General features: G+C 44.2%; 1 protein-coding gene across 3 annotated transcripts in view; it reads right to left on the reverse strand.

The window, feature by feature from the left end:
* Window positions 1–25,134, reverse strand: part of Grip (Glutamate receptor interacting protein) — a 174,020-nt gene that overhangs the window by 15,501 nt on the left and 133,385 nt on the right. For all 3 annotated transcript variants that reach the window (XM_075873293.1, XM_075873291.1, XM_075873292.1), the window contains exons 2-7: window positions 13,823–13,906; window positions 5,168–5,239; window positions 4,256–4,319; window positions 3,304–3,449; window positions 2,486–2,648; window positions 1,200–1,345 (exon numbers count right to left, since the gene is read on the reverse strand). In XM_075873293.1, coding sequence (XP_075729408.1) covers window positions 1,200–1,345; window positions 2,486–2,648; window positions 3,304–3,449; window positions 4,256–4,319; window positions 5,168–5,239; window positions 13,823–13,906 — 675 coding nt within the window. The remainder of the gene's footprint in view (window positions 1–1,199; window positions 1,346–2,485; window positions 2,649–3,303; window positions 3,450–4,255; window positions 4,320–5,167; window positions 5,240–13,822; window positions 13,907–25,134) is intronic.

Here is a 25,134-nt window from a genome sequence, read left to right on the forward strand (position 1 = left end):
CTTTGGGACGTTGCAGAGGTCAAGAAGATTTGCGAGACACGCACAGTACCGCGACTTGCACCCAGCGACAACTATTGTTTGTCACCCCTCTCGTTCTTTTGTCGGGCTGCTCTCGAGGTGGTTTAGTTTGTTTATGCCAGGAATGCTTTTATTTTTTTAAGGGAGACATGCTTGAAGCCCCCGCATCGTTTCATTCTTCACCGCCCGCAGTCCCCGTATTTGAAAACAGCATGTTTCAGGGTCACCAAAGCTTTAGCACACGTAGTTTCAGGCGCTGCTCTGCTGTAGGGTGCTAGTTTCTTGTGGTATTTTGGCGGGCGTTTTGAACTGACGCAAAATCTTCCTGAATTAGTGCTGCTAGCAATAGTTATACGATGCGTTAAAGCATTTACGATATAATTTCGGCATTACCAGATGCAAAGCTACAAATTACTGTAAAAAAAAACTTGCAAACAAAACTTTTGCTGTCTGGGGTTATTAATGAACATGTAGTGTTTTTTCGTTACTAACATGGTGTTGACACTTTTGAATCATTGAGAAGTATAGTGAGAACAATGGGACATTTGATATTATAGCCTCACGATGTTTTTGTGCACTTGTACTTTTTTTTTTGTAAGTGTTCCTTAATATTGTCTTGTTCAGCTCCTAGCAGCATAATGTATACTTATTAAAGCTATCAATCTCGTTCATTTTCAATGTGCCGGAGTTTCGAGCTCTTTATCAATGGGCAGGGGCATTCACTCATGCTTCTCCAGACTAAATTTTTAATGCCAGAGTTACTCTGGTACGGCTGACAAAAAGTTAAAAAGGAAAGCAGATAGGAAATGTAGGCTGTAGTACACCTACATTTGATCAATTGTAGTCTTGACATTTCACAAGTAAGCAACACTTGACAGGCATTGGTCTCATTGTAGTTTAAGTGCAACCATTAAACGAGGAGTCATGTCTTTGATTTTGTTAGAATGTGCCCAAATTTGAAACCACTTTTACCGCACTCAACAGTTTCTCGTTCGTAGTTCGTACCTGCAACGTTGTCATAACAATTCATATTTTATGTTGAAAGATGGAGAGACTAGCACAACACTAGCTTTATTATTTTTAGGGGACTACGTTGAATTGGTCGGCCAATAGCTGAGTTCCGACCAAAGAATCTAAGTAATGGTTGCTTTATATTTGGGGTAATGTATGGTGCCACGTACCCATAACCGAGACGTCATACTCTATGGTCAGCAGTGCTTGCTTCTCAACCTGCTTCAGCACAGCCGTGGCTTCGTTGAGAGAAGCGTTGTTCAGGTTTATGTTGTCAACTGCCAATAGCCTGTCACCCGCTTTGATGGTGCCTTCCCTGAAATCGTAATTTGGCATTGTCAGTGGAGGTGTGGGTGGCAATATGAAATTAAAACATTTTGGCTCGTGTAAAATTGCTCTCAGGCAATACCAGAGACCCCACTGTCATCTCACGAGAGTACCGGCTAGGCAGGAGAGGTGCAAAAGAAAGGTCTCGTCTTGTGCCGCCTTGAAGTTTCTGTACCAGCTCACCGTGGTGTCGTAGATTTTCACTACCCATGCTGGGACTTACCTAATGTTTGATTGTTAAGAACTGATGGAATTGTGTCCTATACAGCCGGGAACTTACATGGCAACTTTTGAGAACATTTATTTGACCGACATGGCCAAAAATGAGAACGTACCCATGGTGTCACAGCTTGGTGGAAAATTTGAAAAAAAATGGCATCTCTACTTTCATTATTTTTTTTTTAATATCAAACCAATGGCCTCAATATTGTGATCACAACAAATAATTTATCAATGTAAGCTTATTTTGTGTTACTTTAGTTTTATTGAATTATGTGATTATCAGAAATGACAGACCTGAAAATGTCACTAGAGCCAATGTTCTGACACGAGGACTTGTGTAAGTGCAGTCATTGCCCTGGTGTAGACAAGTTGCCGCACTGATATCTCATCGTGTCTTAATGTTGACGCCATAGACATTCCCTGTTTCGCCATTTTTCTTATGTTATGGCTAGTTGCTTCTTTTTCAGGAGAAGTATAAGTGAGGAGGAGCCGTTGTAAATACGCTCAAACCTTATTGTAATGTGGTTGCATCTCACACGAAAATAGGTTAATTATATCCAAAAACTCATGGTAAAGGTATATTTCTAACACTGTATCTATTGCAAGACTATTTTTAATTGACTGTTATATCTATGTTCGTTATATCGAGGTCTGCACAAAACCTCGCTAAACCAACCCGCACTTTGATATAACAAAATATTGGTTATAACGAAGTAAATGAAAAATAGTCTTACAACAGACACAGCGTTGGGAATACACCTTTAAAACCAATTTTCGGATATGATGAAATTACTTCCGTGTAAGATAAAACTTTGTTAAAATGACGTTTGAGTGCACTACGTAGACAAACGCTGGGCTCATCAAAAGTGCATTCGCTCGTTCCCTTCGAGATTCAAGCGTGGCTGACCTGTCCGCGGGACCTCCTGGCCTCACGTGAGTGATTGTCAAAGGACGGCACTTGAGTTTCTCCGGACAGGTGCCGCCGCGGATGAGGAATCCGAAGCTGCCATTCTCCTTCTCAAGCTTGACTTGGATCACTTTGGGACAGACGCACATCGACATCTCTGCAGCTGTGGCAGATGAAGTAAGCACCAAAGGGTTATGTTAGCCGTGTGACAGAAACTGAACTGAATTGAAGCGTAACAAAGATGGCCGATTCGGTTTGTGTTCAAAACGCTTCGAAGGCAGAGGTAAAAAAATGTACACGTAAGAGGCGAGCAAATGGACAGGACGTGCAGTGGCTTGTGTACCTTGGGGAGTCATTTTGACCTATAGTTATAATTATCATATCGGTAGCTTGCATTTATTTCGTTGAAAGCTTGCCACTTTCCTTTCAAAAGTTTGCTCATGCTGGTCGCATACATCCAAATAAGGTAGCGTTTCAGAAGAAGATGGAATCTTGGGAAGCGACCAAAAAAAGTCCTTGAAACAAGAAACCACCCTTCCGACAAGCTGACTTGTCTTCCTCAAGGCTCCAACAGAGAAGACAAGTCTGCTCGTCGAGGTATTGGCACCAGCTCCAACAATAGCGTATACATACCATTTGTAACCTGGAAGTGCTAACAGCACAGTGGTAATGCTAGGAAAGGCGCGCAACATCTATGATTTTAGTTGTGGGACAAAAGAAAAAACACCCCGAGTATGTGTACGTGTTGTTAAATGTTCATATACGTCAGGCAGGTGATGTGCATTGATTGGTGCAAAGAAGGCGCTTTATGTACCCACCTGTGCTCGGAATCTCATACTCAACGTCAAGCACAACCTTGTCGCCCGCATTCTTGAGCAAGTTGACAATTTCATCGTGCTTTAGCTTGCTGGTCCGGATACCGTTCACAGCTACGATGTGGTCTCCGACGGCCAGGGCATCGCATCTGCGCACCAGCAGGACCACGGCAGGATACAAGACGGTTGGTCAGCTTCATTTGCGCGTGTGAAGGTTATGCAAAAACTACCAAATCTGCACTATTCCTGCTCTGCGTACATGCTTAATGTTTATGTCTCTCTCATGGCTTCTCTCACAAACAAGTTCATGAGGGGATAGATAAGAAAGGTTCATAGCTTCGCCAGCTTTATGTTTTGGTTCTTTACCAAAACTATATAGGAGTGCTGGATTTATGTGGTCTATACTTTGTGTACGCTCATATTGTGCCCATGAAGTATGTATGGACTAATGCTGCCTGTAATATCGCGCAACGAAAGCACTTTTCCATATGTACTGGTCTTATTGCAATACTTTAGTAAGTCGAGCGCTTTGTTTTTTCTTTTTCGTCCTTCAACAAATATAGCTATCCAGCGTAGTAGCAGCGATGCAGTATTTGGTTTTTACCTGAAAGAATTGGTTTGGGGACATAAGTCATATTGAAGGCAAGTAATAATGTTACTAAATAATGAAGAGAGGATACATGTACCTACATGTACAGCAAAAGTTTATTTAGAAATTAGGTCTGGTAAATGTGCGTTCACTGGTTATTTAAAACAATAACCATTTTTACTTTGTGCTCGGGGCATGATTGTGTGAGAATTGATGAATCTGCATTTCACGCAGTTTCTTTTGTGATTTTGGTCAGTGTAATATGTGCGTTTGTGGGCAGCTCGATCGTTTTGAATTATTTTTGCGAATTTTTCTGGAACTTTTCTGATTGCAATCCCTATAGCGTGCAGCAATGTGTTTTCTTACCTGTGTGCTATGCTGCCCGGCCGGAGGGACTCGACTTTTGGACGGCTGCCTTTATCAATCCCACCTGCATTTGTGTTTTCAACATAGATCTAGAAAACGATTGATTTGAGCCATCTCTAAACAAGGAATAACAGATCAGTTTATTCTTGTTAAATAATACTTTAATACTTTCCTGCTCAAACGTTCCGTAAGCCATGTCAATAATTCCATATCTTTTCATACAGAATCCATATGTCTTCTGTATATTTACCAAATGTTTTTCATATATTTTCGCAAAAATCTTGCAGAAACATGCAAAGTTAATGATATGGCACACGAGACGTTTCAAAAGAGTTTGCACACTCACTTGAAGAATGCTTGGTTGCCGAATCATTTTTTTCATCAAGTACATTTACAGCATTGCATTAGTTACATTGTGGAATATCAGTGGGTAAAACAAAAACTTGTCCTGAAGAAAGAAAATCGGCTTCCTACAGTCATATAGACTTGAACATAGTGTTACTACTTTCCTCAGATTCAGTGCAATTGTTGCCTTAGAAAACAATTTCTTCCTTAATATATATATGATCAGGTAGTCACGCTCAATATGAGCTGAAACTCAATGGCCATGATTGGAAAAGCCGCAATACAGAATGGTTACCCTGGCAAACATTAAATTCATTTAGAGAATACCAGTATCTGGAGGAACGTTTACTTCAGTAATTTGCAAGTCATTGAAAATCATTGAGCGTGACTAAATTTGAGAAAAAATTTTGTTATGGTCAACAATGTACTACGCTGCTAGTAAACGTCCACAGCATCACTCCACTTCAGTTTGGGCGTTGCTAGAAAAATGACCGAGCGATACTGACTACAAGCCCTTTACCTCACAGACTAAAAGACACACGCCATACAACATGTTGGAACACTGACCGGATAGTATGAGGCCCAATGTTGATCCTTCCCTCTTGACTAGTTCCACTGTCGAAGAGCCGCGCTTATCCTCTGAAATGCAGAATAAGCGACAAACTTGCATTGTTAAGAAGACACACACATCAAGAGTGTGTGAGGAAAAATTTGTGGGAAAAAAATCAGTCAAATGGCAAGTCCCTTTGTCGAACAGTCAAATGCAGAAATGTCGATGTCTGCCTATGTCTATTTGCAGAAATCAATCTTTCTGCCACTGGGGATCAAATCGTTCGGGCAATGACACTACATCACAGTTGGTCTTGTGTGAAATTTACCATGTTTACGCGTATACAACCAACACTGGCTAACATTGGCTGGTGCTGGCTAAATGAAGGCTAAGGTAGGCCAGTATTGGCCCATATGGCCGTCAGCTGTTGTAAGTGCAATTATTCATTCAAACCACTTGTCTCTCAAGTTTTGTTCTATGTTTTTACAGTGGAGCTGTTTAAGCTTGGAGTAGCGAAGTTTGTCGACCGCACAAAACGGGATGGGCAACACGGGGAAGAACGATGCTAAGAAAGGAGGAAACCATGTTTGGCTGTGCAATTCAACAGCAGGAGAGGTAGGGGAGAGTAAATGCTTGGTATAATATAGCAAGGAAGTGGGAAAGAGAAACGATTGAAAGTGATGAGAGGGTGAGAAAGATAGAAAGGAGGAGGTGCTTGGGAGTAAAGCATAACAGTGTATGATATAGTATATCAAAGGGATTCGAAAAAAAAGTGACAGTAAGAAATAATGTAAGGGGAGAGGGAATAGCATAACCATGTGAAGTATAGTGTTGCAGGTGTTGGGAAATGAAAGTGAGGGTGAAAAGGAGAAAGGGATAGGTACAGCAGAGCTATGTATCGTGTGTGTGAAGAGGTGCTAAAGGGAAGTGACGCTGAAGAAGTTAAGTCATGTCAGGCATAGTATAGCGAGTGCATGCTCGGAAAGTGAGGGTGAGGAACGGTGACATGAGGATGGGGAGGAGGGAAAGTGTAGAATAGCTCAAAGGAGGAGAGCTGGTGCTTTCAAACGTGCTACGGAAGGCCACTAGCTCCGCTGTTTCCCCAGTTTTCGAATCACTAGAGCATAGCTGCCCAAACTTTTTTAAGTGTGAATACACTTTATAAGCGACCCCAAACCATCCACCGCCGTCGGCGGCGTCCGCAGTCTTCTCTCTATCTTTAAAAGAAAGAGGACTTGGCGGGCCGCAGCGCGACGCTCTACCGAATAAGCCACGGACGCGACGCTGATATCGGTGTCAGTAACGCGCCTTAAGTGCCAACCACTGGCACGCGTTCGCTCGCGTCTACGCGTCAAAAGCGTCAAATGCGCCTCTCGGCGTCGGCTTCGGAGGGGAATACGCGAGCAGGCGCGAGGGATCAAGCCGGGCTTGATATTTCGCCTCGCGTACGCTACGTCACCACGCGTACAGCGGCGCCAACCAACCAGAGGCCGCGCGCCAACCAACCAGAGGCCGCGATGACTCCGAATGCTGTGCCTAATGGCCGCCGCTTCGAAGGCACAGCCGAGTGCTGAAAGCAAGCATGAAAACTACTCCTAACGTTCCTGAATGACCGCTTCGTAATCTAGAACGACAACGAAACGACGAACGACTGCGAGTGCTACCAGCGTGACGCGGTTTCGTGCCGAGTTCGAGCGACGCCGACAAATCCAGCGAATGCCGGCCGGCTATGCTAGCGCCGGACCCCTGTGCGATCGTCGGCCGAGCGAAAGGAGCATGTCGGTGCTCTTGTGCTTTCATCTGTGACTTTCTGTGCTAAAAACGAGTGCGAACATACTTCGGAGGTTCGAAGGTTTGAGCGTGAGCCCTCGCCTACCGCGGAGGCAATTCAGATCGGTGTCATCTGCATCCAGCGCAGGCCTCTACCATCTAGTTCGTATGAACCAGCACATGCGAGGCACATCGGCTGAAAAAAACTCTACGGTAGTTTCCGTCGCAACATAGACACCATATACGACGACCGAAATATCGCGTAGGTCATACGGAAGAGTTTTTATCTGCACTGTGTTTGTGTTTGTTTTCAACATCAATATTCATCATCGCTGAAAGCGAACCTCGCACTAGCCAACACATTTCCGTGATGTGAAAACGTACGTACTTATATAAGTGTATTCGCGAATTGTATGACGCGGAAACATTCGTTGGCTTCGGTGCTAATCGTTTTTGTGTGTTGCCAAGCTAATCATAAGCGTTCGCTGGTTGGTAGCAGTGAGATGCGACTTCGTGTCGGGTACCAGCGACGCTGACACACTGGGCTGTCAGCGGTCTCATTTCCATTCACGTACAAGACAGAAACTCGAGCGTGCGTCGCTGTGGTGATCGAAAAAGAAAGTTGCATGATTAAGTGCTGCTGGTATTGCCTGCTATTTCACTTCTCGCTTCTTCTGCTTCTGTGCTACGCTCAGTAGCACATACGTTGTTTGGAGGCATTCTAACACACACATTCTTAATTTGTAGTTCATTCTGATACTCATAGCTATAGGCATACAATGGCGCTTCTCCGTCATTTTACAGTTTACTATAACATAACGCGCGATCTGTTTACAGCTGGACAGATAACTGAAAACCTTGTGAGAAGCACCTGATTTGAAATCAGCTGCACGATGACACGATTGTGGGAAGAGAAGATCACCACATGTATGCACAGAATGAATGAAGGTACACTAGTATGGTACTGCACTTTGTGTAGAAGAAATGCAAAAAGTACCTCATGTGACTTATGAGTCCTTTCAGAGCTGTGCTTGTATTTATCTGTGCCTCCAGACTGTAATGAGCTCAATATATTCGATGGTTCTGAACATTGAATATTTGTATGTGTTTCCAAGGAGTCCTTCATTTCTGTTCGGTTTTTTAGTATATGCATTAACTTGGATTATATATACGCATTCACTTAAGCATATTCTGTGTAGTTCTGTTGGAAAACTTGCCAAAACTTCTGTACGGTGCTCTGGTGCAATCCTTTGATCAGTATCTGTCCCATCAAAAATTTTTGGCATGCTTTATTGCATTATAGTGTATTTTGACAATTAATGACATGCTAAAGCCACAGTGCTTGGCTGTAATCTCAAAACCAATGTCTGTCTCATCAAGAAGTGTCAGATGCATTTTGTAGATGTTAAAGGATATTTAAACTACCAGCAAAGTGCTGAAGTCTTCAACACAGCACTGATCCGCAATCACCACCCAGCTTAGAAGTCATTTGTAGAGTTCTCTAACACGTTCAAATAAAGTTATCAAACACTGGATTGATCTACTTGGTTTGATTCCTAATCCCAGTGTGTCTGACTTTTTGGAGGCACTTGTATTATAATAATGTCCTATTTCTCTCATTTATTACAGGGGTGCACTCAAGGGTAGTGATATTTGTTTACCTTGGCACACTTAATGTGATATTACTGTTTATATTCTTTCATTTTGTATATATGTATGCCACTTTTGCAGTAACCTCACAGTGAGCAGCTGTATTTGAAAATAAATAAATATACCATCCGAAAGTGTTCAACGCTGTGCTCGGTTCCAATCTAGTCGCTAATATCTGTTGCATCGTGATGTGTCGGGTATATTTATTGCATTGGAGAACATTTTGGCTGCCTTCCATGCAGGGTTCAGTTCCAGTATTATGACTGATATCTGTGACTTCATGAAGAGTTAGACGCGGTTTGTCGTTTTAGAGAATACTTTAACTACAGACAACATCCAGAAGTCTTTCCTACAAGGTTCAGTTGCAGCCCTATGGCCAATATCTGTCTTATTATGAAAACTTCAAGTACAGTTAGTTGCATTACAGCATATTTTGACTACAAAAAATGCCCAGAGGCATTCTACGTAGTGCTTGGTTCCATTCTTATGACAGTATCTGTTGTATCATTAAGAGCCAGATGCGGTTTCTTGCATGACAGGATATTTCCAATACGCTTATCATTCAAAGCCCTCTGAACAGGGCATAATTACAGCCTCATGACCTAAATCCGTCACATCATGAAGAGTAGGGTGTGCGTTGTTTCAGCTGCAGACAACGTTCATTTTGGCTGCAGGCCATTTCGGCTGCAGACAACGTTCAAAAGCCTTCTATACAGGGTTCACTTCCAATATTATGACTGATAACATTGACTTTATGAACAGTTCGGTGCGGTTTGTCATTTTAGAGAATAATTTGACTAAAGAGAACGTCCAGAAGTCTTCCATACAGGGTTCCGTTCCAATATTATGACTGATATCTGTGACTTCATGAACAGTTCGGTGTCGTTTGTCGTTTTAGAGAATACTTTGACTAAAGATAACATTCAGAAGTCTTCCTTACAGGTTTCAGTTCTATAATTATGACCGATATCTGTGACTTCATGAACAATTGGGTGTCGTTTGTCGTTTTAGAGAATACTTTGACTAAAGACAACGTCCAGAAGTCTTGTATTGAGGTTTTAGTTCTAATATTATGACCGATATCTGTCACTTCATGAATAGTTGGGTGTCGTCTGTCGTTCTAGAGAATACTTTGACTAAAGACAACGTCCAGAAGTCTTGTATTGAGCTTTCAGTTCTAATATTATGACCGATATCTGTCACTTCATGAACAGTTGGGTGTCGTCTGTCGTTCTAGAGAATACTTTGACTAAAGACAACCTCCAGAAGTCTTGTATTAACGTTTTAGTTCTAATATTATGACCGATATCTGTCACTTCATGAACAGTTGGGTGTCGTCTGTCGTTCTAGAGAATACTTTGACTAAAGACAACGTTCAGAAGTCTTGTATTGAGGTTTCAGTTCTAATATCATGACCGATATCTGTCACTTCATGAACAGTTGGGTGTCGTCTGTCGTTTTAGAGAATACTTTGACTAAAGACAACGTCCAGAAGTCTTGCATTAAGGTTTCAGTTCTAATGTTATGACCGATATTTGTGACTTCATGAACAGTTGATTGTCGTCTGTGGTTCTAGGGAATACTTTGACTAAAGACAACGTCCAGAAGTCCTGTATTGAGGTTTCAGTTATAATATTATGACCGATATCTGTCACTTCATGAACAGTTGTGTGTCGTCTGTCGTTCAAGAGAATACTTTGACTAAAGACAACGTCCAGAAGTCTTGTATTAAGGTTTCAGTTATAATATTATGACCGATATCTGTCATTTCATGAACAGTTGGGTGTCGTCTGTCGTTCTAGAGAATACTTTGACTAAAGACAACGTCCAGAAGTCTTGTATTAACGTTTTAGTTCTAATATTATGACCGATATCTGTCACTTCATGAACAGTTGTGTGTCGTCTGTCGTTCAAGAGAATACTTTGACTAAAGACAACGTCCAGAAGTCTTGTATTAAGGTTTCAGTTATAATATTATGACCGATATCTGTCATTTCATGAACAGTTGGGTGTCGTCTGTCGTTCTAGAGAATACTTTGACTAAAGACAACGTCCAGAAGTCTTGTATTAACGTTTCAGTTCTAATATTATGACCGATATCTGTCACTTCATGAACAGTTCGGTGTCGTCTGTCGTTTTAGAGAATACTTTAACTACAGACAACATCCAGAAGTCTTTCCTACTAGGTTCAGTTACAGCCCTATGGCCAATATCTGTCTTATTATGAAAACTTCAAGTACAGTTAGTTGCATTAGAGCATATTTTGACTACAAAAAATGCCCAGAGGCATTCTACGTAGTGCTTGGTTCCATTCTTATGGCAGTATCTGTTGTATCATTAAGAGCCAGATGCGGTTTCTTGCATGACAGGATATTTCCAATACGCTTATCATTCAAAGCCCTCTGAACAGGGCACAATTACAGCCTCATGACCTAAATCCGTCACATCATGAAGAGTAGGGTGTGCGTTGTTTCGGCTGCAGACAACGTTCATTTTGGCTGCAGGCCATTTCGGCTGCAGACAACGTTCAAAAGCCTTCTATACAGGGTTCACTTCCAATATTATGACTGATAACATTGACTTTATGAACAGTTGGGTGCGGTTTGTCATTTTAGAGAATAATTTGACTAAAGAGAACGTGCAGAAGTCTTCCATACAGGGTTCCGTTCCAATATTATGACTGATATCTGTGACTTCATGAACAGTTCGGTGTCGTTTGTCGTTTTAGAGAATACTTTGACTAAAGATAACATTCAGAAGTCTTCCTTACAGGTTTCAGTTCTATAATTATGACCGATATCTGTGACTTCATGAACAATTGGGTGTCGTTTGTCGTTTTAGAGAATACTTTGACTAAAGACAACGTCCAGAAGTCTTGTATTGAGGTTTTAGTTCTAATATTATGACCGATATCTGTCACTTCATGAACAGTTGGGTGTCGTCTGTCGTTCTAGAGAATACTTTGACTAAAGACAACGTTCAGAAGTCTTGTATTGAGGTTTTAGTTCTAATATTATGACCGATATCTGTCACTTCATGAACAGTTGGGTGTCGTCTGTCGTTCTAGAGAATACTTTGACTGAAGACAACGTTCAGAAGTCTTGTATTGAGGTTTCAGTTCTAATATTATGACCGATATCTGTCACTTCATGAACAGTTGGGTGTCGTCTGTCGTTTTAGAGAATACTTTGACTAAAGACAACGTCCAGAAGTCTTGCATTAAGGTTTCAGTTCTAATGTTATGACCGATATCTGTCACTTCATGAACAGTTGTGTGTCGTCTGTCGTTCAAGAGAATACTTTGACTAAAGACAACGTCCAGAAGTCTTGTATTAAGGTTTCAGTTATAATATTATGACCGATATCTGTCATTTCATGAACAGTTGGGTGTCGTCTGTCGTTCTAGAGAATACTTTGACTAAAGACAACGTCCAGAAGTCTTGTATTGAGGTTTCAGTTATAATATTATGACCGATATCTGTCACTTCATGAACAGTTGGGTGTCATCTGTCGTTCTAGAGAATACTTTGACTAAAGACAACGTCCAGAAGTCTTGTATTGAGGTTTCAGTTCTAATATTATTACCGATATCTGTCACTTCATGAACAGTTGGGTGTCGTCCGTCGTTTTAGAGAATACTTTGACTAAAGACAACGTCCAGAAGTCTTCCAGTGCAAGGTTCAGTTGACAAACTTTTGCCCCCCCCCCCCTTAAGGAGAGCCCTGCACACGCCTATGATAGCCGTACAGTATGCTAGACGCGAATGTTCATTCGCGGGAGCGGCACACGCACCGATGTTGATTTCTGGTGCTACCGCTGTAGTTACTTTGGGCACTGAAATGTCAATTACCTCTAAAATAGTCTAAACTGTGGTGGTTGAAGCACTATCAACTTGTTAACGTGTTCTCATATCCTCTGAAACATACATTCCCGCTCCAGTTGAGAACGTGCCGTTCTGTGCTGAACTTGGACAGTTCCAAGCCAAAAGATCAAGCAACATTGCGCATCGGCCTTGGACGCGTGGGCGTCAACGTGGTCGACGCGTGCCAGTAGTTGCACGCCCTTTTCCTCCACAGGCGCGACTAGACGCTTGGGTGTCATCTGTCATCTGACAGTTGGGTGTCATCTGTCGTTCTAGAGAATACTTTGACTAAAGACAACGTCCAGAAGTCTTGTATTGAGGTTTCAGTTCTAATATTATTACCGATATCTGTCACTTCATGAACAGTTGGGTGTCGTCCGTCGTTTTAGAGAATACTTTGACTAAAGACAACGTCCAGAAGTCTTCCAGTGCAAGGTTCAGTTGACAAACTTTTGCCCCCCCCCCCCTTAAGGAGAGCCCTGCACACGCCTATGATAGCCGTACAGTATGCTAGACGCGAATGTTCATTCGCGGGAGCGGCACACGCACCGATGTTGATTTCTGGTGCTACCGCTGTAGTTACTTTGGGCACTGAAATGTCAATTACCTCTAAAATAGTCTAAACTGTGGTGGTTGAAGCACTATCAACTTGTTAACGTGTTCTCATATCCTCTGAAACATACATTCCCGCTCCAGTTGAGAACGTGCCGTTCTGTGCTGAACTTGGACAGTTCCAAGCCAAAAGATCAAGCAACATTGCGCATCGGCCTTGGACGCGTGGGCGTCAACGTGGTCGACGCGTGCCAGTAGTTGCACGCCCTTTTCCTCCACAGGCGCGACTAGACGCTTTTGACGCGTAGGCGCAAGCATACGCGTGCCAGTGGTTGGCACTTTATACCCCTTCGCTCGCTCCTCCGCTCTCCTCGCTCGCTGCAGCTGCGCGCGCACCCCTCTCTCTCGCGCGCCCGCCTTCTCTCTCAGTCTCCCGTCGAGAGCGGGTCGTGAGGGGGAGTAAAGTTAAAATCCGTTGGCATTCGCCAGTGAGTCAACGTAAACTCCCCCGTGTGATCAAATTGCGATTCCCAGGAACCATTACACCATAAAGGCACCATAGTGCGATTAATAGATATAATAGTGCGAATTAATAAATACCCCTCATAGCATCACCCCGTGTATTCGCAGTGAACCATGTTCACCCTCGGGGAAATGCTTGGGATTTTTTTTTTTTGAAGTTGCTTTCTCTTGTACTTCGATCGAACTTTCTGCGCAAGCCACTCGGTTTCGCACGCTCAACGAGCGAGTGACGTCACAACTGTCTCCGGTCAGCGGGACGTAGCTCCGCATTGACGACACTGGTAGCCGCTCGTGGTTCGTTCGCACGCGCGCTTACCGTTGATGAAGCTGAGCCTCTTGGTGAGTGTGAGGGAAACATCCTCCAAGGCCTCGGTCCGGCGCCGGTAGGCCACGTCCTCGCCTGCGATAAGCAAGATGAACAAAGATCGATGTAGAGGGACACTAAAGAGAAACAACGATTGCTTTGAATTGATAAACAGCACTCGGGGAACTCCAACGCCACAAGTTTTACTGTCATCAGTTCATTATTAGCGGAGAAAATCAGTCTGAAGTCTCATTTCTTTAAATTTCGCGCCGAAATCGCCATGCGTGACGTCAGAAATTTTAAAGTGCATTTCTCTAACTTTTGCGACGTTGGCTGGATGAAATTTTCTGAAAATTTGGGTGCTAGGCTTACGGCACCCACATATTATAACGTCCTTCATTTTTATTTAGAGCTACGTAGGACCCGGTAGGCGCTTTCAAAAGCAATGACGTCACGGTATTTGATGCGGGTATGTCAAGGTGGCGTCTCCGCGCGCATTTTTTTTTTTTTTCGCGCGTTTTTTTTTCGTGCGTCGTCTCGAGGTAAGAGTGGTGTTTTCGGAATTGTAAAATTGTATCTGAAATTTCGTAAGCACATACGATACTTAAGACTGTTCTCACAGCTTTCCGATTAAACTTTCAGTTGGTAGCAAGTGCTTGTCCGCGTCTTCGCTGTCATTGTTTACGTCATCATCACGAATCGTGTATCATTATGAATCACCAACGCGCCCAACCAACCGTTTTGACAGTCGAAATGTACAATATATTCTTCAGAGCCTAATTAATCGGTCTGAACTGCTTCAATACGCCGCCGGTCATCAACCTCCGAACTTTCAAAAGGCGCCCGCGGCAAGCGTGCAAGAATGCATCAACGGCTCCGTCGGATTTCCTTCTCCCATCCCTCCTTACTCTCTAACCGAAAATTGGCGTCCGTTGTTCTCATTAGACGTCGGAAGCATATGCGAGCGTGCGTGCGTGTGCCTCGCCAGCTGAGAAAACAAGTGCTTGCGGCGTCGTGGCCACATTGAGCGCTGGCATCCTCCTCTCTATTCTGTGCAGCACCAAATGGAGTTCGTGGCTTCGGAAGACGGCGAAGATGCACTGAACGAATCTATCTATCTATCTATCTATCTATCTAATCTGTCTGTCTGTCTACATAATAGCCTGCCTGCCAGTCGAAAACTCACTGAACGAATCTGTCTGTCTGCATAATAGCCTGCCTGTCAGTCTGTCCATAATAATCGATGACCACATAGATAGATAAAAGAATAAGATAAATAATGCTTCAAACAACTATCTAGCAGTTTGTTTGCTCCTATCGCGTGCGGCAAGGCTCTGGTCGAACGCTGCCAGGAATATGTCACTGAGGACTGGCGCGACAGCGGAATCTATGCAAATTCCGGCTTTTTGGACATAGATACTAAACTGGCGGATTACTATTCAATCAAGGTAGGACGTTCGGTAAAGCTATTAGTGGAAATACGGTAACTATATTGAAAATTTCTTCAAAGTCATCAATTGCATACCTGACCGCATCACAGGGCGCAACATAGGATTTAGTTTAAAAAAAAGCTTCCACATCAATTGAAGAGGCCGTAGACGCCGATGACAAGCTTTTCCTTCAACGAAGATATAATTTCAGAACTTCGCGCTAAGAAAGGGTCATCGCTGCGATGGGATACTTTCTTTTTGATAAAGAATGCTTCCAACAACTCCCCATGGCACAGGGTTTCTCAAAGTGAATTCCACGAAACCTAAGGGTTCCCCAGGCCACTGAAAAAAGTAGTACGTAGCCACCGGTGGCACATAACCGCTCTAGAGCGGGTATGTGCCACAGGGGATGAGAGATGGCGGTACTTGGAGTGTTCGCTAGAAGGACGCATGGATGGACGGACAGACTGACTAGCAGAGAGACGGACAGATGGATAGACGCGCGGACGTACGGACAGATGGACGCATGAACAGGCAGACATATGGATTGGCGCACCCACGGACGGACGCACGGATGGTCGCGAGAACAGACGGGTTGACGGACGACTTGTAGTTGATGATGCTTGTATAGTTGATAAATTTAAAACTAGATGGCGGTACTTGTAGTTGATGCTTGTAGATGATACATTTAAAACTAGATGGCGGTACTAGTAGTTGAAAGATTCGAGACGTTATAATATAAATCATGTCACATATTGCGCGTGTCATTTGTTGCCGGCAATAGTTCGGTGATGTACGCTAGGGGGAGCGCTGTAATAAAGTTCGCTCGCTGTTGGCGCGCGCTCGGAGTCGTCGGATGGTGGTTGTGGTAGTTGTTAGAAGAGGAAGGCACCTGATTTCTGCAGCCCGGTAAGGAGCACGAACTAAATACGGTAGATTCACGGTTTACCGTTGATTCCCTCCGGAGCTTCGCCATCTCGTCATCATTCACACCGTGGATATCCTGCGATTTTTTTTTTTCGTGGAGAGGGTGGGGGCTGCAACCATACTTTATGATTGTTCGTGTGTGTGTTTGCATGTGTGCGTGTATAATATGCAAGGAAAATCGAAAATTTTAACACGCCCCTTTTTGACCTGCACCCTTCTCTTGGCTACGCCGCTGTAGCTCATCGTGGCTGATAAAGGCCTCAACATTTACGATTGGTTCTAGACATGCGTTTTGGTGCATTAAGTGCATCAGGTGAACCTTTAAATAAAAAAAAAATCTACGCATAGTTCATATGCGCACTGCCCGTCGCTACAAGGTGTGACGACAGAAAAAAAAGTTGAGCCTTACATTGGCGTAGCCAGAAATTTTGTTCGGCCATACTTTCTATGTGCTGCGGCCGTTTTCATGTGTGCACATATACGCAAGGAAAAGTAAAAAAATCTAGGGGCAAAAGTTTAAATCCCCAACCCATCCCACCTTCCCCGGCTACAGGGGCCTACGAGTCTCCGTCGCCTCGTGTTCGAGTTCATGCACAGACTGCCTCATCAAGAGATCGGAGCCACCCATAGAATGGTGATGGCGAGGTTTGTCTGGCCAACGCCTCCTTCATTCAGTGCCAGTGCAAACGCGCGCTCTTCAACGTGTCTCGTTCGCTGGATTTCGTGCCGACCGGTTGTGCCCCCGCGATCTCCGACGACAGCGCAGCTCTGGCCGACTGGCTCGCCCTACGCCATCTCCCGAAGCCGACAAGAGCTCTCGCTGAGTGGTGCCCGTCCTCGGACTCCTGAGACCGTGTCCATCTTTTTTTTTTTTTATCTTCTCCTTGCTTCTGGGTGTCGCTGTCCCTGCGCCACGCTCTCTCCTTCCGCTCCCTATATCTCCATATCTTTTAATCCTATCCTTTTAATCCCTCCTTACCCCCGTTTCTCGTTAGCTACTGTTGAGGTGTCGCACTATAATGCAGACAGTTGCGGGGCCCAGTTTTATCTTCTTTTCACTTAAGAATCACATCTCTCTCGTTCTTCAACGGGAGCCGTCGGTCCGCCTTCGTTCAGAGGAATGTCGTGATGCGACGCCACATCTGGGCTACGGTTGCTTGCATCACACGTGCGTCCGAGCGCTTTTCCACGGAGATGCGGAAGCAGTGTGTGTCGCCATAGAGAAAGAAAAAAGGTTCGCCGAGTGTCCCACTCGGCGGAATATGGCCTCGGGAAGTACGTCACGACTACGTGTAACAAACTAGTGATATCACCAAACGCCAGAAGGCGCAAGTGCGAAAAACATAAAAATTCTTTTTTTTTTCATTTCTGCCTTGTAGGTGACAGTGATTGATTGATTGATTTGTGGGGTTTAACGCCCCAAAACCACTATATGATTATGAGAGACGCCGTAGTGGAGGGCTCCGGAAATTTCGACCACCTGGGTTTCTTTAACGTGCACCCAAATCTGAGTACACGGGCCTACAACATTTCCGCCTCCATCGGAAGTGCAGCCGCCACAGCCGGTATTTGATCCCGCGACCTGCGGGTCGCAGCGTCGCGGGATCACATACCGGCTGTGGCCGGGCTGCACAGTGAAGGTGCAGAAAAGGCTCTCAGAGACAGCTTGACAAAGCCGCGACACCCTTTAGCTCAGCAGCAGCTTCACAGCAAGGTTCATTCAACAACTCTATTAAGATAGTGTAATGGCAAATAAACGATAATCAACATATACAAAAGGGAAAATTGGAAGAGATTGTAAAATATAGTGTAACTAATATTCACAGTAGACACGCACTGAGATGTCTATAAAGAATAACACTAAAAGTTATCATCAATCCAGCGGAATGTTTTTTTTTTTTACAAAATAAACATTATACGCCCATATTTGTGATGTTCTTTATACATACAAACAATTCATTCAACGCACCTTCCGTGGTTATTTTTGTTAAGCCGCACTCGCATACACAGCATCTACGATTCGCGCCGATTCGAGTCTGTATCACATAGGTGTTCTGTGTCTGTATATTAACTCTGTGGATTCGAGTACCCACCATACCAGCATGCGACAAGCCCAAGGCATGACAGCGTGGAGGTTTCGTCGACGTCGGCTGCTTCGGTGTTTCCGTTTGTGAGACGGCAGGTGCGGTGCGTTTTCAAGCGAAGCTTCTTGAATAATATGTTGTCGGGCTAGTTGGGTCATTGATTCAGAAAAAAAAGAGATTACAACTGCGCGTATAAGACACTATGTAAGAAACATAAACACGCCCACATAATGTGCACTTCGCGTGAGGCGTGTTTCTATGTTTTTTTTTTACGTGGCATCTTATTCGCGCAGTTGTAACCTTTTTCTAAAGCTTGTGACGACAGCCATGTTCGCTAAAATAACAGTGTGCGGCTGTATGCGGTGGCAAGACGTGAACATTGTGCAACGTCTTGCCATTGTGAACATTGTGCCCTTCTCACTTTGTGTTTTTTATTTGCTCAGCCTCTACTTTGCCTTCGAATAAAAACATGGCGGACATTCTGTCTCATGTCTCTTATTGATGTATAGATTGACCGTTTGTTCCAAAAGAAAACACAAACGTGATGAATAAAGCCGTAGTGAATTATGACTACCTACATCTCTTTCTATTATAACTTTGTCGAAATAGAAATTACACCATGACCTCAATTCGCACGAACAATATTGAGCTAGACAAATTAGGGGATCGCCAAAGCGAAACGACACACAAGCTTGCCATCTGGGCGGGAAAAAGTGGGCTGAAGTCATTATCTTTTGGCTATAGCAAAGTGTCGATTGCGCACAGCAATTCAAAATTCGCGCCAGTGAAACCGAAACAAAAGCGCAGGCCAGTTGCTTTCACCAACCACCAGGTGCGCTAAGGTCGATTGGGCCTCCGGGGTTTATGGAAGTGTCCACTCTTTTTTTTTTATTTCTGTATGATGTCGCTGCCGACCATGCATTGCGGGGAAGCCAACGCATCAGGGGCCCTATAGCTAGAAACAAACGCATAATACGCCCTCCACGGCAAGGTGTGACGTCAGACAAAAGTTGGCCCTCATCAGGGCTGATAAGGACCTAAACTTTTTTCGCTAGTTTCGATCATGCATTGCGGGCAAGCCAATGCATCACGGGCCCTTTAGCTAGAAACAAACGCATAGTACGCCCACGATGGCAAAATGTGACGTCATACAAAACTTGAGCCTTATCAGGGCTGATAAGGGCCTCAACTTTTTTCACTAGTTTTGACCATACGTTGCGGGGAAGCCAACGCATGAGGGGCCGTTAGTTAGCAAGCAACGCTTAATACGACCTCCACAGCAAGGTGTGACGTCAGACAAAAGTTGGGCCATATCAGGGCTGATAAGGGCCTAAACTTTTTTCGCTAGTTTCGACCATGTATTGCGGGGAATCAATGCAGCAGGGGCCCTTTAGCTAGAAACAAACGCATAGTACGCCCACGATGGCAAGGTGTGACGTCAGACAAAAGTTGGGCCTTATCAGGGCTGATAAGGGCCTAAACTTTTTTCGCTAGTTTCGACCATGCATTGCGAGGAATCTAACGCAGCAGGGGCCCTTTAGCTAGAAACAAACGCATAGTACGCCCACGATGGCAAGGTGTGACGTCACACAAAAGTTGGGCCTTATCAGGGCTGATAAGGGCCTAAACTTTTTTCGCTAGTTTCGACCATGCATTGCAGGGAAGCTGACGCATCAGGGGCCCTTTAGCCATCGAGTAGCATATAAAGTTAAGAGAGCCCACTTCCATCGATATCAGCGGCTGATTTAGGTTCGCAGCGCTCCAAACGGTTGTGGGGAACCTTCGCAGCCTTAGAGATTGAAAACCACTGAAAAAGCTGTCTCGAAGTGACTAGAAATGTTATACAGCCACCGAGACCACTTTTACGTGCGTGCTCATCTCTGAGGCCATACTTTGTTTTTGTTGTTGCTTTTTAACGCTTCGTTTGCATGCACAGATGAGAGCTTCGTGTAAGCTGCACCGCTAGATCGGCAAGCACATGATGTTAATGTGTGTCTATGCACACATTTAAAGCAAAACATGAGAATCATTGGGGGAGCGAGAACTTTTATTTCAAAGTGATATCATTGGTAAGCACATGCCCTATTTGTTAATGTTTGATAAATGCAGGCACAAAGAGAGTTTTATTGCACTGCGAGACGCTAAAATACAGCTGCCATATCATGATTATAAATTACATACAAGAAATAGACATATGCGCAACAATATAAGAAGACCGGCAGAAGAGTATATAGTGTGAGTGAGAATTTATTAGAAGGCAGAGAGGTCTTGGGCTAGTTCGCTCTATCCTGCTACTCTGCACAGGGGAAAAGGGAAGGGGGAAGGAAATAGGGATGAAGGATGATGATGGGGACAGGAAGGGGTGGGGCGTATGTACAGTTGCCAATTAGCATAGCACCCTACAGTCTAGTATCTAGTCCAGAGCTATTGATAAAGTCTACAACAGTCCTTGTAACAGTTTTTGACACTGTTTGGTCGTTCTTTGCTTACAAAATGTGAGTTTCACTCGGTGGCGTTCGTCCGATGCTTGCCAACGTCGAAGTTGGCATTTTTCTTTGCGCCACGTACAATGAGGCAGTCACAAAATATATGAGTTAAAAGTTTCGCGCACTTGGCAGCGCTCACATTTCGGGCTGTCCGCACGGCCGATTAGGTGGGTGTAGTGACGAGTGAAGGCGACGCCCAGGCGAATCCGGTGCAGTAAATTAGCATCTCTTCGGCTGATAATAGCCGGAAGACGAAAAGTCATATCGGGGTCTGTTTCCCACAGACGCTTGTTCCGATGATCTGCAAATGGGTTTCTGGACACTGCGGCCTGGTTGGCAACGAACTAGCCGATAGCGAAGCAAGAGCGGCAGTACACAACGCTCCTATGTACGTCAAAGTACCGTGTTCGCAAGGTGACGTCCACACATTGTTGAGATCACTCATGCAAGAATGCGCAGAACAGTAAAACTGCAATAAACGCACGCAAATACGGATACAGTGCACATCGCGACACGGCAGTAGTTGCCTCAGCACTTGACTCTGGCATGAACCGAAGAAAGAAGAGAAAAGTGTTGGCTACGTTTTCTTTATCACCTTCGCACTAATTTTCTCCTACACACTTTACATCGCTCTTTCGCGAAAAACAGTCACGAGCAGTTGCTGTAGCAAAACCAAAGCAATTTGAGGTGTCATGCAAGCCGTTAACGAGGTAGAAGTGTTTACTCAAAGATTACGTCTTAGCTTTAGCTAACAACCATTTTTCTAGATTCGCCACTTTTCTTTTATTGCGCTTGTTAGAGCTTTAAGCAATTTAAGAACGGCATGGATGACTATATACTGGGCATAGCTGCACTTTTCACGAAATATCACTCATGCATGCAGCGAATTCTAATACATGTACAGTGGCACAGTGAAAACCTAGCAACGCGAGGGACGACTCAATTTCTTGAGCAAAGAAACGATTTCCTCGCAAACGTGCTGCGAAGCATTCCAAACAGTTTTCTTTCGTGTGAAGCAATACACCAAAACAGCACGCGAAGTGAAGAACACAAAGAAGATCTCTGCGCCGAACGGCACAATGCCGAAAATGTTAGCCTAAGGCTTCAATGACAAATGCAATGTGCACTTAACAAATGGCGTTCGTACCTTTCAGAGGTACGAAGCGAAGACCACGACGCACGCCGGCCACGTTATCGCACACCTTTTGTGACGTCTCCCTGGTGCTCGTACTTATCCGTTATTCGCCCTAAATGCTCATTAACACGGGAAGTGACAACGGAGAGCTACATGGCGGCTTACGGGTACCCCGGGACCCCACGGTCTAAGCCGTTGTGGATAGTGACCCCCCTTTTTGAAAACAAAAAGCGACTTTTTCGTTGACGAAAAAAAAAATGTCCACCATCAAAATTTTCCATGCCCATAACGCCCACCCGTAAAGGTGTCGCCCGCATTGCTTCTGTTCAGTTTCACAGATTCCGTGAGAGCAAGTGCGTTTGAGCTTTGTCAGTAAATGTATCTACGGTACATGACTTCCTGGTGTTCCAGCCAATCCCAGCTCTGCCATTCGAACCACCGACCTTCTGGTTATGAACGGACACCACAAGCACTCGGCCATCGACCCTGCACAGGATGCAATGTTTAGAGCTTGGTTCGCTCACTACAGCGGGTCATCATTAAAAAATAAAGAAATTACTTCGGCGTTTTACCTTTCTTGCCCATATCACCTGCGACTTTGTTTTTTTTTTTTCAGTGCTACGGGTACAGGGATTCAAACCAGCGTCTATCGGTTTACAGCTGAACACCTCACCGACTCGGCTACTGTCTCTTTTTTATTATTTATTGCCCGTCTTGGTCAAAATACAACACAAACATGACACATCAGATAGTACATGCAATGATGGAGAAAATATGCCATCAGTCCTGTTTGGGCTGATATTGTCGATTTTGAAGTTCCTTCAATGATGCCAGAGGTTTCGGCAGACATTCAGGCACCGATTCCTGTATCTTCACGTTTTCAACAAAGCTAGACATGCCTTATCTGAAATAAATTCTCGCTGGCTTAGCGTCTGGGTCACAGAAGTATCCTGCCAAGCGAGCACGCCATATACAGTGGAGGGCCGTCAACATTACCAAATCCAAGATTTACCCCTGCACAACAGCGCAAAAAAACGTGGCCTGTGGTTTCGGGTCTGTTGAATATTGAACACTGTGAACCCCAAAGATCACACTGTTCCAACAACCCCTTTCTTTTGTGAGGGTATGTTTCTGCCCCCTCCTTCCACTGTGTACGGCTCTGTACAAAGGCACCAATAGAACAATATCACACACAGCTCTATACAATTGTTTTCGTTTAACACGGAGAAGATACTCGAAAGAAAAACGAATCGATAAAAACCACACACCATCTACCACTTCTTTCATACAGTCGTGCAATGCCCCCGGCACGCTATTAGAGTGTTAGAGGGCGTTGACTAACCTTAGTTGACATACCACGCGTAAAAGAAAGGATCGCTTACATCGCAAAAAAAAAAAAAAATCCGTTGACCAGCTGTCGTACAAAAAGATGCGCAAAGCCCAGTCCTCCGTCCTTCATCCTCCGGAACAAATTGGTTCAGCTGCACATTTCCCAAGTTGAACTCCATAAAAACACCGCGAACACTCTGTGCAGCTTTTGTATACGTTTATTCTAGAAGAGTGCAAAACCTTAGTGATGAAAAACACCACAACTTAGTGATGAAAAACATGTCACACCCTTTCGACCTCCCAAAAATAGACAGGTTCGTGCTCTTCCATCTGTCTGCTTTTTCTTTGGTCTCTTTAACCTGGTTCATCCGATACTCTTCTCTGTTTTTGTAACTATCCAAGGGTACACCAAGATACCTGGTCGGCCTGTTCATCCAGCGCACGTTGGCAAAATACTCTGACGTTGAAGGCTAGCTCCCGCGCCACAACCCGATAGATTTCCCCCAGTTCACTTTGCTACCCGTGACGTCACAAAAACGCTTTATAATGTCGATCGCTTCCTGTACACTTTCCTTGCCTGTACAGCATAACGCAATGTCATCCGCATATGCCAGCAGCTTGACCTGCGTCACCAAGTTGAATGCGCGTGTTTATTTATTTATTTTAATTCTCGATGATAGCCAAACCCATAGCTTCTATGTAAATACAAGACAAAAGTGGACTGAGCGGGCAGTCTTGACGCACAGAACGCATAACGTTAATGAGGGGGGGGGGGGGGGGGCAAAGTATTATTTACAATTAGACGTGTTGTGCTGTTCTGATACGCCAAGTCCACCCCCTCTGTGACGAAGGAACCAACATTAATATGACCTAAAATGGAAAACAGAATATTACGCGCGACACAATAGAATGCCTTCTCCGGGTCTACTTGGATGATGGCTAATTCAGCTAAAGCGGCGTCACAACACTCCAGTACACACATCATCTTGTGTATGTTCGAAAAAACTTGTCCTCCCTTCTATCCCGCAGGTCCGGTGGTCTGCGACAATTTCTTCGATGACGCCGTTTGAAGCCTCGCTGCAAGAACTTCCATAAAAACCTTTTAGTCAACGTTTGTAAGCATTATTGGCCCATAATATGCCACCAATTTAAGCTTCCCCCTTGGGTATCAGAATGGTGTGCGCTTTATCCAATGAACGCGGCATAGATTTACGTTTATACACCCCATTGAATAAGTCTGTCAACAAAAGAGAAAATTCTCCTTTAAATGTCTTGTACCAAACAGCGGTTAGGACGTCTAGTCCAGGCGACTTCCCCAGGTTTAGTTGATCGAAAGCTCTTTCTACTTCGCCTACGGTTATATCCATTTCTAATCGGTCTTTTGATTTGTCGCTCAGCCAAGGCAAGCGTTCAATGAACTCCCTTTTAAAACCATCTACATTCGGCTTTTAAAATGCGACAAGTGACCGATAATGGGCGAAAAAGGCGCGACCAACAGTCTCTCAATGTCGTTCGCCAGTTTTCCGTTGCAGTACACCATATCAATATTGTTTCGTCGTCTCTGCGCTCTTTCAGCTCTTCTAGTGGGCATCTCTCCCGACGCTACAAATCCTTAGCTCGCGCTTGAACCAACGCGCCTTTCTAGCACTTATTGTCATGCTGTTCTAATTGTTCTTTTATGCTGCGCACATCGTCTTTATAGACGCCCCCGGATTTCAGATTTCAAGAATAATTAGCTGCTGCAGCGTAGAATGTAGGCTTGCTTGTTTTATTCGTGCCTTGCGTTTAAGAAAATTCGATCTGTCTAAACTTTTCATTTTGACTTTCTGCTTTAGGCATTCCAATTTTTCTGCTATAATGCCAGTGCTGTCAGCAAACCTTTCAATCGGGGTTCTATGTACTGCGTCTACGGATTGCTCATTGATTAGTAACA

The sequence above is a fragment of the Rhipicephalus microplus genome, chromosome 9 (genome assembly GCF_043290135.1).
Source record: "Rhipicephalus microplus isolate Deutch F79 chromosome 9, USDA_Rmic, whole genome shotgun sequence".
NCBI classification, from domain to species: Eukaryota; Metazoa; Arthropoda; class Arachnida; order Ixodida; family Ixodidae; genus Rhipicephalus; species Rhipicephalus microplus.